This window comes from Onychomys torridus, chromosome 4 (genome assembly GCF_903995425.1).
Source record: "Onychomys torridus chromosome 4, mOncTor1.1, whole genome shotgun sequence".
Taxonomy (NCBI): domain Eukaryota; kingdom Metazoa; phylum Chordata; class Mammalia; order Rodentia; family Cricetidae; genus Onychomys; species Onychomys torridus.
In genome coordinates, this window is record NC_050446.1 from 18,547,084 (window position 1) to 18,568,574 (window position 21,491).

At 35.2% G+C, this 21,491-nt stretch overlaps 1 protein-coding gene across 7 annotated transcripts in view; it reads right to left on the minus strand.

Annotated features, from left to right (window-relative positions):
• Window positions 1-21,491, minus strand: part of Lrp1b (LDL receptor related protein 1B) — a 1,919,409-nt gene that overhangs the window by 282,739 nt on the left and 1,615,179 nt on the right. For all 7 annotated transcript variants that reach the window (XM_036183000.1, XM_036183003.1, XM_036182999.1 and 4 more), the window contains 2 exons: window positions 6,577-6,699; window positions 3,925-4,047 (listed from right to left, as the gene is read on the minus strand). In XM_036183000.1, the coding sequence (XP_036038893.1) occupies window positions 3,925-4,047; window positions 6,577-6,699 (246 nt within the window). The remainder of the gene's footprint in view (window positions 1-3,924; window positions 4,048-6,576; window positions 6,700-21,491) is intronic.

Sequence of the window (21,491 nt, forward strand, 5' to 3'; positions counted from 1 at the left end):
AATCTTAATTTTTATATTTTACTTTCAAGAGTAGAATCATGTCCAAAATATATGCCAAACACATATTTCTATAATTAGTTTTACAAAACTTTAGTACACCTAGAAAGAGATATAGCAAATTGATAATTCCTTAACTAACAATTGCAAGGTTCTGGGTTCAACTCTGAGCAATGCCAAAAGAACAGAAAATAAAAAGGACTGATTTAATTGATAGAAAATATTTTCTTCCAATCATGTAAATCAGGGTTATGCACTTTCATGGATGATTATTGTCATTTTATTTTTCAGTCATATGATTGGTATGAGCAGAAGGTGCTTCTCAGAGCACTGTTCTCAAATCATGCAGTGGACGACTGTCTAACCTAGGCCTTCCTGACCCTGACTTTCCTAGACATATATGAGGCCAGAAGTATAAGATTGACATGACTACTGATGTATCCAGTTGTTAAAGAATTGTCTGTTTGATTGAGGATGAGTACTTCAACAGAAAAAGGACTGAGTAGAAAAAAAATCAGAAAACAATCAGTAAAATAAGTGCTGCTTTCACTTAAAAGTAAAACTTACCTGTTGTTACATAATAACAGATTTTAAAATAAGTATCTTCCCATAGAAATTATTCTATAACTCCCTTATTTTTTCAAGTCATTTTTAATATTAAATTCATAATACCATGTTTTAGCTTCTATAATAATGGCAATGCTATCATCTAATTCTGCCTGGCCTTCGAGAAGTCTCCTATCTAAATTTTCTCTCCTGCTAGAAAAAAGGGTATGGCTAGTTAATTATGAAGACATCTCCAGGTATGAAATGACATAGTGTTCTTTGCAGCTAATTCGATGGCTCCCTTGATGGTGTTCAACAGATTCTGAGTGAAGAACATGTCAAAACACTAAATCAATTGGGAAGAAACTAGCCATGGAAAACCTCACAGCTTCATTTCCTGGTGGGCACTGCCATCTGGCATCATGTTCCCCAGGGAAAAATTATCCCTGGGGAGAATAAAGACACGCTGAAAACCATCCACTAGGCACATCTTGTGCTCTGTTCAGACTAGAAGCATTGACTGGTAAAGGTCATTATCCTGTTAATACTTTGGAAACTGGAGTTCTGTCTCCACTTCTGCCATCAGCCAATAGCTGTGTGATTTCATGTGCATTTATGAATCTCTATACATTTCCCTCTTCTCACATATCAAAAGCTAGAAATAAAGTGCAGTAGAATTTCCATGCTGAGCTCCTCAATATGACATGACATACAATCTGCTTTTTAAAAATCATGTTCATACATATCATTATATTTGGAAGTGGGGCTCTGAAATCTATATTTTAATGGATTTTTTAAAATGGACTTTTGGTGCAGTAAATGCTGTGAACCACTAAGATGAGTTATTTGTAAGGTTGCCTTCCAATTCGAACATATTAGATTTGTTTGTTGACTGAAACTACCTCGCAAGAAGTAGTTCTTATGTATGATCTTACTGGTATCAGAGAAAATACAGCCTTAAGTAAATTGAATCGACCTATTAGTTTGAATGAAAATAAATATTGTTCACTACCATTTTATTCTTTATTTAAAAGCATTTTCAAGACATCATTGACTCGTGTGTGTGTGTGTGTGTGTGTGTGTGTGTGTGTGTGTGCATGTGTGTATGTAAAGAGAGGGAGAGAGAGAGAATGAGAGGTATAATATCATTTGTACAGAAAGGTAAAAAGACAGGAAGGAGAATTAAGGAAAAGAACAGGGATAAACTCATGGACACAGTGCATGATAATTAAAGCAATGATGGAAACAAATCTCTCCATATCTCTTTATCAGTGGAAAATTTAAAAAGTGAGCTATGAAATTAGTTTCCCATGATTGCATACCCTAGAATTAAGACATGAATGCAGTGACTCTGTATCTCTAGGGCCTTTGCCTCTCCTATTAGACTGTGTTTCTAGGAAAACAGTTATCAGTGGAAACTTTTAGTGCCTGGTTAAACAAAATGTCAAAAGCAAGATGGTTTCATGAACTAGAAACAAGCCTATCCCATGAAAGTCCTAATTTAGAACTTAAAAGATTTATAGCAAAGAAACAAATAAAGCAGATAAAGTCATGTAATTAATCAATATTTCTGTGTTTAAAGCATTTTGATGATGACCTTTATTTTTTATATTTATCTATTGTATCTATTATTGTACTTTGCTCCAATTGTGTAAAAGGAAAAAAATATTTTTGGACTGTCTTAAATGCAGTAAAATAAGTTGTCTGTATTCAGGAGATAATGCCAATTTTATGTTTTCCACTGGGCAATTCAGTTGAGGTTGAGTATTATCAGGACCTTCTGTCTCTGATAAGAGCCCAGACTGCTGACCATTCTGCTGAAATGTGAATGCAGAAAGACACTCAGCTCTGTCCAGGCATCTGAATTTATTACTCAAGTCTTCTTTCTAAATTGACAATGGAGAAGAAGCAATCCTGCTATAATGAGTAAAGGATATGCAAGTATAAATACATATAATACTAATAAAAAGTGCTTGGTAGATAGACAAACAGTTAAATAAACAAATGAATATTATGACGAAAAACTGTTCAGACTTTATGGAGTTTAGCTTGTTACCCTCTTCTAGCCCTTGAGAAATCCAGATAATAGTTCCATATAAAACACAAGAAAAATACTTGTGATTATTAAGATATATCATGCAGTGAAACAATCTTTTTGTACACTATGAATATGAATTATTCTCTAATGAGAATAATAAGGATAATATATAATATAATAATAAGGATAATAATAAGGAAATTGACTGGCCAATAGCTGAGTAGGATAAAATTAGGCAGGAGAGCCCGACTAAAAATACATAGAGGAAAAAGTTTGGAGTCAGAGCAGTCTCCAGTAAAACACAGAACTAGTCAGACACACAAAATGGAGTAGAGATAAAAGCCACGAGTCTCGGGGGAAAAATAGATTAATAATAATGGGTGAAATTGTAAGATCTAGCTAGTACTAAGCCAGAGCTATTCACCAAGGATTTATAATTAATATAAATCGCTGTGTTGGTTATTTGGGAGTAGTCTGTCAAGACTGGAAAATTCTGCCTACAAAACCACACTACCTTTGCAGCTGAAATACATAGTACTTATTTAACGGTTAAAGGCATAGTAGATAAATATAGAAATTTAAAAACTACAATACCACAAATACTGAGTTTCAAAGTTCTTTGAAAATTATATAAATTTGTCAAATTTCTTCATTTCCAATTTAAAACAATACAGCATTAATGCTTTATTACAGTATGGGCACATAAACAACATAGGTGTTTAATGGCTGGTTAATGGTGGTTAATGGGTGGAAAACATTTATACTAACTTTCAGGAGACAACTCAGCTATGTTCTCATGTGTCATAAAACAAAGATTATGTTGTCTCACCATGCCAATCAATTCACAGCAAAGGAGCATTGAAAGCTAGGTATGTGAAGGACAATTGTGATTATTTGATACCACACAGACAAAATTTCACATATTCAATATGTGTGCTCTTACAAACAAGATAATAGGGGCTTGAGGTATGGCTCAGTGGTTAAAAGCATGTACTGTTCTTGCAGAAGTCCATAGCTCTAATCTCAGCAACCACAATAAGCAGCTCCTAACCACTTATAATTCGAGATACAGGGCATATGGTTTTGCATATTTCCACATAGAGACACACCCACATAAACATAACTAAAATAAAATCTTAAAATAAAACATCAACTGTTGCTTTAAAAAATAGTAAGAGTACATATGAAAATGACAAAAATCAATAACAAACAAATATAAATTTGAGGATATGTAATACAGAAAGCAAAGATATATTCAATATGTGTGTTTCAAAATGACAAAACATATATGCTACTTAAAATGCAGAGGAAAAAATATTGGGAGCACAAAGGAAGCTGCTCACCACAAATGCTGTCACTTTCATCTAAGCCGCCATCACCACAGTCATCTTCCCCATCACAGACCCAGTGTTTAGAAATGCATTTTTGTATAGAACAAGCAAATTGGTTCCAAGAGCAAGAAGAATCTAGAAAACAAAAATGATTATTTTAGGAGGAATCACTAGGAAAATAAGTTCTGATTATCTATTGCACAATAGTACAGCGACACACAACAGTATCGTATTTTTAAAAAGCTATATGGGAAGGTCTTTATTAAAATAATAAATAATTGAGGAAATAGATATTTTTACACTTGTTTGAACACTCCATAATGTAAATGTGGATCAAAATATCACATGGTAGCCAGTTAACATACATAAATAGATTGCACTGTGACAAAGGATTTTCTTAGACTCTTTCTACAGTTTTTCTAAAATCAACCAATCTATATTAAAACAAACCAAGTTGATACTCTCTACAGTGACTCTACAGGAAGGCTTTCAAAAGCTTGCAAACTCCTGCACTTCCAGCTTGCACAATCTTGTCTCTACAACCTACTTCTTACAGCACTTGCCTCTTAGCTAGTGACTATGCTGGCTACACTCCTTTAAGAATATCTTTGATCATTAAACTAAAATAAATACTCCAGATGCAGAAAGTAGTATCTTCTTTATTTCCATCAATCTTTAACTAAGAGAAAAACCTGCATCATGTGGAAGACAACATGACCATCAAATACTTGTTTCCAGAGATGTGAGGAATGAGGGTGTAGCTTGAGGACAAACCAATAGCTTTGTCCTTTAAAAAGCTCCCATGTTGGTGCTTTTGTTACATTGTCTGAAAGTGCTTGAGTTTGTAATTTTTGAGTAGGAACTCCAAACTTCATTAGAAACATGGCAATTTTTCATACTAGGTTAGACATTTTTAATAACGTATCTCTTTACTTTTTACAGTATCAGGGTTTTGATTGTCTTGCTTCAGCCTCTGTCCTTTCTCCACCTAGCACAATTTCATCAAATGACACCCCAAAATGAAATCCTCCTAAATGAAATTATTCAAAAACAAATTTTCATTAAAATATCAATTGGCTTTGTAATTGTTGATTTTCTTATCAGTTTGGAGAGATTCAGAATCACAAAAGAAACAACTCACTCAGCATAAATATAAGGGGTTATTGTGAATAGGTCAACTGTAATGTGAAGACCCACTCTAAATGTGGGGTGGGGTCTGAGACTGAATGCAAAGAAAGTGAGTTAAGAACACTATTCATTAGTCTCTGCTCTTTGAAGTTGGTCTGAGTGGGACAAGGTACCTCCTATTCCGATGGTCATGCCTTCTCTGTCATGGTAGACTGTAACCCATCTAGCTATAAACCCCCAAATCCTTTCTTACCTTAAATTGTTTGTATCAGCACAAAAATCAACTATCACAGGCTTTGATTCAAAAATAAGTATTTTAAGTTGTATATTTTGCTTTCAAAAATTTACTTAGAATATCAGCAAAACAAAGGAAATTTAAGTAATTTTATTTGAGGAAAAGCAAAATTTAAGAAAATTTAATCACATAATAGCTCCATGCTTACAAATTAAGAATTTACACAGACTATTTTTAAAGTACTTTTTTTTTTCCCTGAAGCAGTCTGGCTCTCATGTGAAGATATGCAGACTTTTAACTACAAAGAACCTACTTCTGCTGTGGGATGTCTTCCTATACTTTGTGAATTTGTGTTACTATGATTGGTTGGTAAAGATGTTGCTCTGGCCTATGATGTGTCAGGTTATCACCAGGCAGGAAATCCAGGAGAGAGACAGGAAGAGGAAAGGCAGGGTCAGGAGTCACCAGACAGACATAGAGGAAGCAAGATGACAAGGCAGAACTGAGAAAAGGTAACAAGCCAAGTGGCTGAATATAGATAAGAATTATGGGTTAATTTAAGAGTAAGAGCTAGTCAGTAATAGCCTGAGCTAATGGCCGAATAATTATGCTATAAGCTTCTGAGTGATTATTTTATAAGCGGGCCACAGGACTGCAGGGGCAGGGCAGGCCTGGAGAAACCTTCAGACTATACATTTCGTTTCCCACGGAATTTACTTTCAGGAGTGTTTGACATCTCACAAGTGATTCCCTTTTAACCTTTTTAACTTCATCCACCACAACATGCTTTTATAATAAAAGACTGAACATAGGCTTGTTTCTCTTATATACAAAGCACAAATTTTATAAAATAAAATTTTAAATATTTCCTTTCCAACATAAATGAATTTTGCACACACAAAAATAATGAAAATAAGTATGAAATGGACAAGTGTTTGAGGAAACAGATGCTTGAGTGTATTGTTTAAAATCATGCACATAATTAAAACAAATTTAAACAAAGAACAAGTAGGTACTTTTGAAGTCTTTTTCTCATTACAGGGTGTAAGTATATTAATAGTATCTGAAATAAATATGTCAAAAAATGAAGCTACCACATTTAGACAAATGTTGATAATTTTTTAAAGTATAAAGTTGTAAGAAAAGTCTGGGACAAGAGGTTGTTATGCTGTGTTATAATTGTCTCTGTTTACTTTTATAGTCTATCAACAATATTGTGCATAAAGTCCCTAGGAACAGAAATACCCACATAAGAGTGGTACCATAAGCAGCTCATGCAACAATGCAGAGTAGAGGCTCACCACAGTGTAGTTCATCCAGCCCATCCTCACAGTCCTTCTGACCATCACACACCCAGGTATTCAAAATGCATCTTCCACTAGGACAACCAAAATAATTCTCTTCACATTTGTGTTTGTTCTGAACTATGATAAAACATAAAATGCAGTGTCAAATATGTTAAATTAAGCTGAGGCTAAGCCAGTGCATGGGGATACAGTGTTAATACAAACTGAGTTGGAAGAGACAAACCGGAAAATGTAAAACAGATCAGCCCCAGTCTTGCAATGACCCAAGAAAAAGAACCCATCACCAGTCATGGGGGAGACCTTTTCCCCAGACTTGATTATAAACCTAGTCCAAGGCTGGCCCTAGAAATGGAAGCAGTAGTTGAGGGAAGTATTGGAACACTCATTGAATCAGTTTGATGAGATGATTCAATAGTAAACATAAAATAATGGAAATAACTAACTTTATTCAATAGGGGATGAAGAAAAAGCAGCATAGTTGTATCAGAAATGTGAGTTGTGTGTTTATAATAGAAGCATATTAAACATCAGTGGCTCTTGGCTTAAAAAGGGGGCAGTGGATTGAACATTTATATTGCCCTTTCTTGAATATTCCTTGGTAGGAATTAAACAATATTCTCAGTTTTAAGAAAGAAAAATTACACAATAGAATTTCAAAAATTATTTGGCTAATAAAGAGCTGGTGAGTGTATAATCTTAAAACCCATAAATTAATATTTAATTAATAATAATCATGTACCTTGTAAAATATCACAAGACAATAGTATTCTGTCAGTAAAATTATTTCTTAACTTATGATTTCTTTTTAAAAATTGAAATATTATATAAAATTTTATAGAATATAGAATATTCTATAGGTTCTTCTCCTGACTGGAGCCTAGTTGTCCCCTTGTACCCTTGGTTCAGATAGTATGAAATGTGTCTGGGCCATAGTCCACATTTTGTGATCCCCACAATTTATTTAACAATCACATTGAAGTAATCCATTGTTGATGATTTAAAATCAAAATTTTCTTTCATTTTCTGTAAACACATTTTCAGCGAACTCATCAATCAGATGGAATTATTGTATACATTTTATCTGCTGGGATGATACAAAGATTACCTGACATGTGCAGCCTCACCTGCTGCTTGTTCCTACTCTACGTGTCCACCTTCCCTTGCCTGCAAGAGCATCTTTCTCTTTTACCTAGTATAAAACTCTGTTAGTGTTGAAAAATAACTTTTAAAATAATGTGTTAATACTAGAAAAAGGAAAATTTTATAAAAGAAAAGAAACACTAGTTTAATGATTATCATGTAATTTTCTCCTGAAGATATTTTCAGTATTGACTGCAGATATAATGATGAAAAGAATGTTTCACTGTAAATAGAACGTTAATAGTTTTGACACCCAAGATCCACGAAACTAAATAAAGTTGTTCCTCGTTCTTTTACAAACTTTAATTCATCTTGCCTACAGACCATCTCAGCCCTTTCTGTCCCCTAGCAGGCTCAATCCTTCACGCTACAGTGCTACAATAGAACACTGTCTACAACCTCCCTTCCACCAGTTATACTTCTTATGGATACCACAGACTAACCTCTCCTAACCTCCTTCTCACACTGGTCACTGAATCCCAGCCTCTGACAGCATGAGACATTCCTTGTGGACACACTAGCCAAGAAGCCAACAAAACAGGCAACAAACAGCTATCATACTCTCTGAAATTCCAGAAAGAGAGAGAGGAAACAGAATCCAAGGAACAAAACAATCACTCAAAAAATGTCAAACCCAGAAATAATCACCTAAACATCACCTCAAACTCAGATCCCTAGATCCCATAATAAAGACACAGTCAAGAGCAGCCAGAGAAATATGTCACCACTAGAACACAGCTAACATACTACATCAAGCACTGAATATTCCATCATAGCAGAACCACAAGGAAACAATCTTAAAGCAAACTTTATGAAGATGATAGAGGTCCTTAAAGAAGTGAAAAAAATCCCTTAAAGGAATCCAGGAAAACACACACACACACAAAAAAAAAAAATAAATCCCCTAAAGGAAACAAAGAAAAAACAATCAAATAGTTTAAGGAATGTTCAAGACCTGAAAATGAAAATGGACACAATAAAGAAAACACAAACTGATGGAATCCTGGAAATGAAACATTTAGGAATTTGAACAGTAACTACAAAGTCAAGCTTCACCAAGAGATTACAAGAGATGGAAGACAGAATCTCAGACATAAAATCTATGATAGAAGAAATTGATATATTGATCAAGAAAGATGTTAAATCCAAAAAGTTCCTGACACAAAACATCCAGGAAATCTGGGACACTATGACAAAACCAAACCTCAATGTGGTGGTATTGTATTCACTGAAACATTGTGCATCCTAATAAACTTATCTGGGGTCAGAGACAGAACATTCCAATATTAAACATGAGGACAGGTAGTAGAAGCACATGCCTTTAATCCTAGCATTCCAGAGGCAGAAATCCATCTGTTCAAGGATACAGCCAAGCATGGTGACTCATGCCTTTAATCCCAGGGAGTGATGGTAGAAGGCAGAAAGGTATATAAGGCATGAGGGCCAGAAACCAGCAGCATTTGGCTGGTTAAGCTTTCAGGCTTCTAGCAGCAGTTCAGCTGAGACCAGTTCTGGATGAGGACTGAGAGGCTTCCAGTCTGAGGAAACAGGATCAGCTGAGGAACTGGCAAGGTGAGGAAGCTGTGGCTTGTTCTGTTTCTCTGATCTTCCAGCGTTCACCCTAATACCTGGCTCAGGTTTGATTTTATTAATAAGAACTTTGAAGATTCCTGCTATACCTCAGAATAATAGGAATAGAAAGATAAGAATCGCAGCTCAAAGGCTCAGAAATTTTTTTTACAAAATCATAGAAAAAAATTTCTCTAATGCAAAGGATATGCCTATAAAGGTATAAGAAACTTAGAGTACACCAAATAGGTTGGAGCAGAAAAGAAGTTCTCTGCACCACATAGTAGTCAAAACTCTAAACATATGGAACAATGAAAGAATATTAATACCTGCAAGGGAAAAAAGCAAATTAACATATAAAGGTGGACCTATAAGATTTACACCCTAACTTCTCATTGGAGTCTCTAAAAGCCAGAAGGGTCTGAATAGATGTCCTGCAGACTCAAAGAGATCACAGATGCCAGCCCAGACTACTATAACCAACAAAAATTTTAATTACTATATATGCAGAAAATAAGATATTTCATGATAAAGTATAAATGGAATGATAAAGTGGAATTAAAGAAGCAGGTTAGGGTAGCTTTATCTACTGAAAATTTTTCTAAAACTTGTTCTACTAGGGTACTTCCAATATACAGAATAGCTGATGGAAGATTTGTAATTTAAAATTTAAACAATATCTGTCCACAAATCTGTCCTACCAAAGATACTAGAGTGAAATATCCAACCCAAAGAGGTTAACTAAACTTATGCAGGAAATAAATAATCTCATACCAACAAAACCAAAAGAAAGTAAACACACACACATACTCACAAACAAACAACAAAATAACAAGAATTAGCAATCATTAGTTATTGATATCTCTTAATATCAATGGCCCCAATTCCCAAATAAAAAGACCCAGACTAACAGATGAAAAATATGAATCTATCCTTCTGCTGCATTGAAGAATCTATTTTTTAAGATATAACATTTTCTTTCACCAATATATCAATTTCTCCTATCATATATTCTATGAATGAGATTCTCTCTTCTACCTCTTGTATTCTGTTGGTGGAAGCTTGCCTCTGTAGTTCCTGTTTGAACTCCTAACTTCATTTCCAGAATTGCCTCAAGAAACACACCTCAAGATTAAAGACAGACATCACCTCAGAGCAAAAGGGTTGAAAAAAAAAAGATTTTCAAAGCAAATAGTCCTAAGAAACAAGCTGGTAGAGCCATTCTAATATCTGATAAAAGAGACTTCAAAACAAAGTTGATTAAAAGAGATAAAGAAGGACACTTTGTACTCATTAAATGAAAGTTCCACCAAGAAAATCTTTCAATTTTTGGTAACTGTGCCCCAAACACAAGGAAACACTACTACAGTTTAAATCACACACTGACCCAAAAACATTTAAAATAAAAGACTGAACCCCATCCTAACCAATGGACAAGTGAAACACACAGAAATAGTGAAGCTAACAGATATTATGAACCAAATGGACCCAACAGGTGTCGAAAGAACATTTTACCTAAAGAAAAACAACATACCTTATTAGCACATCATAGAACATTATCTAAAATCGAACACATACTCAATCATGAAGGAAGTCTCTACAGTTATAAGGAAATTAAAATACCCCCACTGAATCCTATCAGACCACTATGCTTTAAAACTAGATTTCAACAACATCAGAAAAAACAGAAATCCTATAAATCCAAGGTAACTAAACAGTTCTCTACTAAATGACTACGAGGAAACAGCAGAAATATAGAAAAACTTCCTAGATTTCAATGAAAATGAATACACAACATACCCAAATTTATTGGACACTTTGAAAGCAGTGTTTGTGAAAGAGGAAAGTTCATAGCACTAAGTGCCTGCATCAAGAAATTGGAGAGATCTGATACTAGCAAGTTAACGGCACACCTAATACCTCTAGAACAAAAGGAAACAAGCTCATCCAAGAGTAGTACAAGGCAGGAAATACTCAAATTAAGGCCTGAAGTCAATAAAATGAAAGCAAAGAGAATAATACAAAGAATAAATGAAACAAAGAATTGGTTCTTTAAGAAAATCTACAAGAGAGAAAAACTCTTATCCAAACTAACTACAGGACACAGAAAGAATATCCAAATTAACAAAATTAGAAATGAAAGGGGGGATATCACAACAGACATCTAAGAAATACAAAGAATTATTAGGTCATATTTTTAAAATGTATATTACACAAAATTGGAAAATCTAAAAGTAATGGGTAATTTTCTTGATAGATACCGTTTATCAAAGTTGAACCAAAATCAAATAAATAATCTAAATAGACCTACAACTCCTAAGGAAATAAAAGCAGTCTCTAAAATTCTATTAAGAAAAAAAAGCTCAGGACCTGGTTGTTTTAGCAGAAAAATTTACAAGACTGTCAAAGAAAAACTAAGGCCAATCCTCTTCAAATTATTCCACAAAATATAAGCAGAAGGAATATTACCAAGTTCATTTTATTAGGCCATAGTCACTCTGATTCACAAACTACAAAAAGACTCAACAAAGAAAGAGAATTACAGAACAATTCCCCCCATAAACATAGACATAAAATACTCAAGAGAAATGCCTGCAAACTGAATTCAAGAATATCATTCACCATGATCAAGTAGGCTTCATTTCAGAGATTCAGAGATGGTCCAGCATACAAAACTCAGCCAATGTAATACACCATTTAAACAAACTGACAGAATAAAGAAAATATGATCATCTCATTACGTACTGAAGAAAACTTTTGACAAAATCCAACACTCATTCATGATGAAAGTTTGGAAAGATTATGGACACAAAGGACTTACCTAAATATAACAAAGGCATTTTATATCTATATGATAGCCAACATCAAATTAAATGGCAAAAAAAATCAAAGAAATTCCACTAAAATCAGGAACAAGATAAGTGTGTACACTCTCCACATATCTACTCAATATAGTATTTGAAGTTCTAGTGGGAGCAATAAGACAACTGAAGGAGATTAAGGGGATACAAATTTGAAAGGTAGAAGACAAAGTATGGTTATTTTCCTATGATGTGGTAACATTCATAAGCAACCTCCAAAGTTCTACCATGGAACTTCTAGAGCTTATAAACTGCTTTAGTGAAGTGACTGGTTACAAGATTAATTTAAAAAATTGAGTGCCCCCACCATAAAAAAATAACAAAGGACAGAAAGACCAACAACAAACCTTGACAATGGACACAAATAATATGAAATATCTCTGAGTATGCTGTGGGATAATGCTTGCTTGTTAGTTATAAGCCTGAGCAGTAGGCCAAACCATTTATAATTAATATAAGCCTCTGTATGTTTACTTGGGACTGAATGGCTGCAGGGTATTGACTTAAAAATAGACAGGTTAATCAATGGAATTGAATCAAAGGCCCAGACAGAAATCCAAACACCTATGGACACCTTAGTTTTAGCAAAGAAGCCAGAAATACACAATGGAAAAAATAAAACATCCTTAACAAGTGTTGCTGCTCTAACTGGATGTCAACATGTAGAAGAATACAAATTGATCCATATCTATCACCTTGCACACAACTCAAGTTCAAGTGGATCAAAGACCTTAATGTAAAACCAGATACACTGTACCTCATAGAAAAGAAAGTAGGCTCAAAAAAACAAAAACAGAAAACAAATAAACAAACAAACAAAAAATAATTTAAAAAAAGAGTCGGAGGGTGGTGGCACATGCCTTTAATCCCAGCACTCAGAAGGCGAGCCAAGTGGATCTTTGTGAGTTTGAGGCCAGCCTGGGCTACCAAGTGAGTCCCAGGAAAGGCACAAAGGTACATAGAGAAACCCTGTCTCAAAAAAAACAAAAATAAAAACAAAAAGCAACAACAACAACAAAATGAAAAGAAAGTAGGGAATAGCTTTGAACTCATTGGTGCAGGAGACAACTTCCTGAAGAGAACACCAATATCATAGGAAATAAGTACAACAGTTATTAAATGGGATCTCATGAAACTGAGAAGCTTCTGTAAAGGCAAAGGGTACTGTCAATAGGAAAAAATGACAACCTACAAAATGGGAAAAGATTTTTTACCAACTCCACATCCAATAGAGGACTGATATTCAAAATATACAAAGAGCTCAAGCAACTAGACATCAATAAACCAAATAACACTATTGAAAATTAGATACATTTCTAAACAGAATTCTCAACAGAAGAATCTCAAATGACTGAGAAACATTTAAGGAAATATTCAACATTTTTAGGCATCAGGAAAATGCAAATCAAAACCACTTTGAGATTTCTTATTAAACCTGTCTGAATGGCTAAGACTAAAAATAAAATAAATAAAATTTAAAAGTTAAAAAACAAGTTGCAGTTCATGCTGGCAAGGATGGAGGGCAGTGGGAACACTCCTCCATTGCTGGTGGGAGTATAAACTAGTACAGACACTGGAAATCAATATAGCATTTCCTCAGAAAATTTGGCATCCATCTACCTCAAGATCCAGCTACACCATCCTTGGGCATATACCCAAAGTACATTCTATTCTTACAACAAGCACACTTGCTCATCTATGTTCATTGTTATTTTATTCATAATAGCCAGGAACTAGAAATAAACCTAGCTGTCCCTCAATTAAAGAATAGATAAAGAAAATGTTGTCCACTTACACAATGTTGTATTACTCAGCTGTTAAAAACAATTACAACATGAAATTTACAGGCAAGTAGAAGGAACTAGAAATGATCATCTTGAGTGAGGTAACCCAGACCTCAAAAGACAAACCTGGTTTGTACTTACTTATAAATAGACATTAGCTGTTAAGAAAAGGATAATCATACTAAAATCCACAGATTCAGAGAGGCTCAATAACAAGGACAGTTAAAGGAGGAAGCTTGGATCTCCCTGAAAGGAAATAAAATAGATTTTGCAGTTGAACTAGGAGCAGGTGGGGACAGGAAAAGGAGGGATCAGGCAAGGATTGGGAGAGAAGGAGGGCAAGAGCGCTGGGAAACATGACTGGATTTGGGGAACACTTTGGGAGCAATGTAGAAAGCTTGTGTAGTAGAAGCTCCCTGGAATCCGCAAGAGTGACCTTAGTAAAGTCTTCTAGTAATGGGAGATACAGAGCCCATCCTGGCCATATTCTCACATATGATCATCACCATGTAAGGCTCCTAGCAGTGGAACTGAGACATAAACCAAGCTACAAAACATTTGACTTAGAATCTGTCCTGTATACAATATGTGCTGGGGCAATGGTAGTGCAGAACTTGTGTGAGTGGCCAATCCATAATTAATTTGAGACCCATGCCACAAGAGGAAGCCCCCATTTAACACTGCCTGGATGGCAGATAACCAGGATAGAATCAAATATGAATGACAGGAAGAAAGAAAGAAAGAAAGAAAGAAAGAAAGAAAGAAAGAAAGAAAGAAAGAAAGAAAGAAAGAAGGAAAGAAAGAAAGAAAGAAGGAAAGAAAGAAAGAAACAGTCAAAGAAATGAAATGATATCTAGTGCTGTTCTGCTCTAATTATCATCAGAAGTGCATCACTCAGCAACTAATGGGAGCAGAAGCAAAGACCCACAGCCAAACTCCAGGTGGATCCAGGGAAATACCACAGAAGGGAAGGAGAAAGGATTGTAGGAGCCAGAGGAGTTGAAGACACCAAGAGAATGCTTCTTACAGAATCAACTAAGCAGGGTTCATAGGGGTTCACAGAAACTGAAGAGACAAACATAGACCCTGCATGGATCTGAGCTAGGTCCTTAGCATATACCTTATGGGTTATGTACCTTGGTACTCTGGTAGGAATCCAAACAATGGGGGTATGTGGAGTGTGGTGGCAGTGGCGGTGGAGGTACTGACTCATTTGTTTGCCTTTTGGACCCCTTTCCTATTATTGGGTCGCCGCATCCAGCTGTGAGTTGGGAAGGGGAGATGCCAAATCTTATTTTATCTTGTTAGGCCATGTTTGATAAATATGCCTAGAAACCTGCCTTTTTTTTATTTATTTATCCTTTTTATAAAGTAAATAGAGGAGGATTTGATCTGAGGGAAAGGGAGGTGAGGACAGGGACAAGGAACAGTGGAAGAGGGCATAATTTTGGTAGGGTTATAATGTATGACAGAAGATAATAAGAATAAGAATATAGCAAAACCTTTAAGCTGGCTAAATATCTGTAATAAGCTATAGTCAAGTGTCTCCAAACACGTTTCTTTAATCCTCAAAAGCTGTGGCTATACTTCCTCAAAACTAAAGCTTTAACTATCTCAAGAAGTGCAGCTTCCACACCAGTGTATCCTGTTGAGGTCTTCTGACCCTCAGCTACCCTCACACAAAGCTCACACTTGTAGACCTAGCTACATTTCAACTTTTGCTGCATAAGCTTCATCTGACCTAGCTTTGTTCACAAAAGTCTAGCACCTGCCTAATATAAAGAAGGCAAGAATATCATATCAGACACATGTTCAACAAGAGGAACAAATGTGGTGGTATATAGACATGCATGCAGGCAAAATATCCATACATACAGATGTTTATTTAGTTTTATAAATAAAAATATGAAAAACATTAAAGAAGATATAATAAATACAGAAGTGATGTTACAGAAAACACAAAGATAAGGCTAAATGAAATGACTGTGACAATTCAGAATTTAAAAACCATTCAGTGAAAAGATAGAAATACTGAAAATAACTCGAGCTGAGAGAAAGATGGAATGGAAAAGCTCTATAACATATAGAAAATGAACAAAGAAAGCTTTACAAGTAGAATCAATAAAGTAGAAGTTAGAATAGCAGGGCTCAAATATAAATTGGAGGTACTGAACCACTTCAGCAAAAAAGACAAGTAAAATAATTGAAAAGAATATGCAAGAACTTTAGAATGCCAAGAAAAGATCAAATTTGAATTATAAACATAGGTAAAGGGAAAGAATCTGAGAACAATAACACAGACAAGATCTTGAAAAAGAATACCTGAGACTGGATATGATTGAAGACAACTTTATTCCAGAAAACAGGAGACAGAGGCAAGTGGATGTCTGTGTGTTTGAGACCATCCTGGTCTACCAAAAGAGTCTAAGACCATTTAGGGCTACACAATGAGATCCTTTATTAAAAAAGAAATGAAAAGAAGAAGAAAAGAAAGAAAGAAAAAGACAAAAGGCCAGGAAGAAAATTTACCCAAATTTAGGAGAGACACAACTACACAAATTCATGTATCATACAACATCAGTTAGACAGGAAAAGGAAAGCAATTTCTCATGACATTTTATAGTTAAAACATCAAATAAAAAGAACACATAGAGAGTATTGAATGCTCCTGGGGAAAAACCACAAGTCACATAAAGGAAAACACATTAAGAATAACAGTTGATTTCCCAATGGACTCTTTAAAAGCCAACGATCCTGAAGCACCATACTCCAAGTTTTAAAAAAATAATGTATGCCAACCCAGACAACTGGACCAAGTAGAATTATCTCAGGTAGTTGAAGGAGAAAGAAACATGTTTCATGATATAAACAGGAAAAAGAATCCATGTTCACTAAGCCATCCCTACAGAGAATGCTAGTAGCAGTAATTGGGAACAAGGAGAGGAATAATAACAGTCAAGGGACTATAGAAAAATGAAGGATGCTATAATAACTGAAACACAAAACATCACAAAGAACACAAACAAGCAAAAATATCAAAATGACTGCAATCAACACAGACCTTTTATTAACACCCATGAATATCAGTAGCCTTAAATTCCCATCCTGAACATACAGGCTAGCTGAATGGAAAACAACTCTGTGGTGATATTTTAATTGTGCTGAAATGTGATTTTATTTGTATGTTAATAAATAAAGTTGCCTGGAGATCAATGGTCAGCAAGCCAGAAACAGAAATCAGGCAGTGGCAGCCTATGCCCTGATCACATGGCAGGCTGAGTCTCTGTGTGGTCAAGGACACAGCCAAGCATGGTGACACATGCCTTTAATCCCAGTACCAACCATGGAGACCTGGATGTCTGTATAGACAGGCAGTGACTAGGAAGTCATACGGCTGGGCTTAGAGTCAATGAGAAAGCAGAACGGAAAGGCAATAAAAACACAAGTTACACAAGAAGAAACTTTCTATGTGGAAGCAAAGGTGACAAGGTGGTAAGATAAGGCTCTTCATTAGTTCTCTGATCTCACTGGCAATTACCTCTGTATTTGGCTGTGTTTTCTTATTTAATAAGACTGTTTAGAAATTCTTCAACATGATTCCATATTTTTTTTTATCTACAAGAAACTCAGCTTTGATAGGTACCACCTTAAAGTCAAAGAATGAGAAGAAATAACCTAAGCAAATGGGACCAGTAAGTAAAATGTCATTGACTCCCTAATATCTAACAAAATAAACTTCAACATAAAACAAGTCAAAAAGACAATGATAGAAACTTTATTCTAAGACGGGATCAATTCATCCAAAAGGCATTAAATTCTAAATGTATATGCAACAAACTCTGTCATACCTGATTTTATAACAAGTTCATTACTGGAGCTAAAGGCAAATATAACTAGTAAATGATGTGAATATTCTACTTTCTCTAGCAGATTATTAATTTGGCCAAAAATATACAGAAAAATAAAAATTAATGATAATTATACATCAAATAGACATAACATACATATATGGATACATAATCATATATATATATGTATATATATATTCTGCCCAAAGACCAAAGGAAATGCATTCTACTTATTAATACTTAGAAAAAGCTTCTCTAAAATGGACCACAACGTAGGACACAAAACAAATCTTGACAATTTCAGAAAATTGGAGCAACTCCATATATAATTTCTGGCCATGATGCAATAAAACGCTGAATCAGCGGCAAATGAATCCCTCTCCTTTCCACAAAGTCATAGAGATTGAGGAACATATTACAATATTTTTTATAATATCCTCATTAAAAATCAAGTATATACTAATAAAACTAACAAAAGTGGTAAAAGACCTTAAAATGAAAATGTAAACTATCTGAATAAAACAATTGAAGATGATGGAAAAATCTGTCATGCTCATGGAGCAGTCAAATACTATTGAGAAAATGATTATATTACCAAGAGCATGGTAACCCAGACCTAGAAACACAAACACCACATATCCTTTCTTAATTTTAGTTCCTAGCTCCAAATCTTTATATTTTAGTTTATAACCTTTAAGAATGTATGCAGAAAACAAAAAGAAAAGCAGATCACTGCTAGGAGGAGGAAATGCTTCAGTAAAGGGAATAGGGTAAACTGTCTGTGAAGGAGGAGTTAGGGAAATGTGGGATCTTTCACTGAGGAGGGAAAAGGGGAGAAGATACTGAAGGAGAGGAAAAAGGAGGTAAATAACACTATTTGGAATACTCATTTGGAATCATTGTTTTATGCTTACTCAAAAATCACACACACACACACACACACACACACATACTCACATACACAAAACCTACGCAAACATACATATTGTACCACTTGGGGTGATAATCCCCCAATGCTCCAATCAAGGTCCATAGAATTTCTCACAAAGCTCCCATGCCAGGACTCCCCAAACACTATATGCAACTCCTGCTTAGGTTGCCTCCCAGAAATTGAAGGTAAGTCCTCATTGCTGAAGACATTCTTTGGACACTTGACTTGTAGATGTCAAAGTGGAGCTTATCTTAAAGACTCCTTCTTCCTGGCTCTCTCACATAGTATCAGGGAGAGCTCTTCAAGTTGCCAAGGGGAAAAGTGGTCAATATTGCATCTGTGAAACCTATAAACCAAAATATTGATCAAGTTGTCCCCAAAATTATAATAACAGCCATGGTGGTATGTAACAGCAATTTCATTGAACTTAAGCCATGCTCAAAAGGAGAGAATTTATACCTGGTACTTTAAATCTTCCCATGGCTTATAAGGTAATGTGCAATAGAGAACATAATACTGCAGCTTTCCTAAATCAATATCTGTTGTGGAATACTCCTTTATACCATGTGAAGATGTGTTACTGTTGTTCAGTTTAATAAAGAGCTGAATGGTCAATAGCTAGGCAGGAAGAGGTTATACAGGACTTCTGGGGACAGATAGTACACATAGAAGAAGCGGGAGTCACTATCAAGATGCAGAGGAAGCAGGGCATGTAGGAGGAAAGGTAAAAGCCACATGCCATGTAGAAGCACATAGATTAAAATAAATTAATTTTAAGTTTAATTTAACTAGTAAGAGATAGTGGGACAAGCCTAAGCTAAGAGCAAACTTTCATAATTAGTAAGTCTACATATGGACATTTGGGGCTGGCAATACAGAAAAGGACTCATTACAAGCATCAATTCTTTCTAAGTACTCATCTTTACATTCACAGATATGTGCACAATGTTTCTTTTACCTATTACCAATGTAGCTTCTATTTGCACCAGACAAAGAAGACATGGAAAAGCCCACGTGGTCAAACTGCAAAATAAACAACTTACTGTGGGGATCCCAGCTCTGATATCTGTATATTTCAACTCCTATATCTAAGGATCAGGAAAAGACTGATGGAGAAGAGACAGAACAATTATACCAGTCAGAGGACCAGGGAGTCTGCCTTGAGCTGTTTCTTATATATGACAGGAAAGACAAATCCATGAAATCTCATTAATATGGTTGTCTAAACAGTACCTAACAATGGCAAAAACAGTTGACATGCTGATTGGATGAGGCAAATCATATAAAACCTCACACTATGACATGCCTATATGACAGATACAGTAGTGGCACAAACATTATGAGAGTGAATAATCACCTTTTGATTGGAAATAAGGCCTTCTTGATGGAACCCATGCCAGGTATTGACAAGGTGGCCAAGAACCTGAGACTAAATAAGTGATGGCCTAACACTATTATTCTGCAAAATGGACATAGCAATAAAATAACTCCTACTGACATACTGCTTGATCTGTAAATCAGGGTTTCATTCAACCCCCATCAGAGAAGTTTCTTTTTATAGTAGAAGAGAATTAGAATGAAGAGCAACAAGTGGACAGTGTGAAAAGTAAGACTCTGTAACAATGAGTCATAAATGGGATATCTACACCAAAGCCCACCCCTCAAGGATCAAGGATGTAGTTGGGAAAGAAAGAATAAATACTGTAGGAGTCAGAGGTTGTGGATGACTTCAAGAAAACACTGTCTTCCAGAAACAACAGTATTCATACTCACATGAACTCACAGAGACTTGCAGCACACTTAAGACCTCCACAGGTTTGAGCCAGATGTGGCCCCCACCCTGAGAGTAGCAAGTGTTCATGTGAACCCATCCCTAACCTAGAAGCTATCTACACTTAATATGCACTGGCAAAGGGAAAATCACTTTCCTCCAATGGAATCTCACTGGTTGTATCTATCACATACCAGGCCAAACCTGATGCCCAGACATAGTTTGCCAACAGAAGAAGAACTCAATGGTATTTTTGTGAACTTGCTTAATTTTGCTTTGTTTTCACATTTTTTCTTTCAACAGTCTTTTGTTTATTTGTTTTGATTTTTTATTTCAAAATTTGTGGGTGTTTTTTTAAATGTATTTTTGTTTTTAAGAGAGGGAGAGAAAAAAGAAAACAAAGTCATATAGGTAGAAGGGTGGGATGAATCTGACAAAAGTTGGGGAATGCACATACAATAGTATGAAAAAATGTTTCTGCATTTAAAAAAAAAATAGAAGAAAACAAACGTATTCTTAGATGGAAAGCTACAGGTAATTAATGGCTACTCTTCTCCAGGGATGATCTGCCTAAAAATGGTAACAACACTAAGTAGACATAGCAAGTTTTATTTATTTTTACATATACATACATGTGTGTATTTATATTTGTGGAAATATTTACAGAGCCAGAGGTCATGAAATATGGTTGGGAATTGTGGGCGACAAAGGAGTTGGAAGGAGCAGAGGGGGCTGTGGAAGTGAAAAAAAAATTGAAGGTCTTAAGTAAAATCAGCATTATAGGGGTTGGAGAGATGGCTCACAGGTTAAGAGCCTGGACTGCTCTTCCCAGCAGCCACATGGTGGTTCACAACCATCTACATGCAGGCCGAACACTGTATACATAATAAATAAATCTTATAAAAAAATCAACATTATAGTGTTACACCCCTTTCAGTAGAAAAATTAGGATCTTACTAAGTAATTAATCGTGACTTCTCATGAAGAGAATTTTTTAATAGAGTA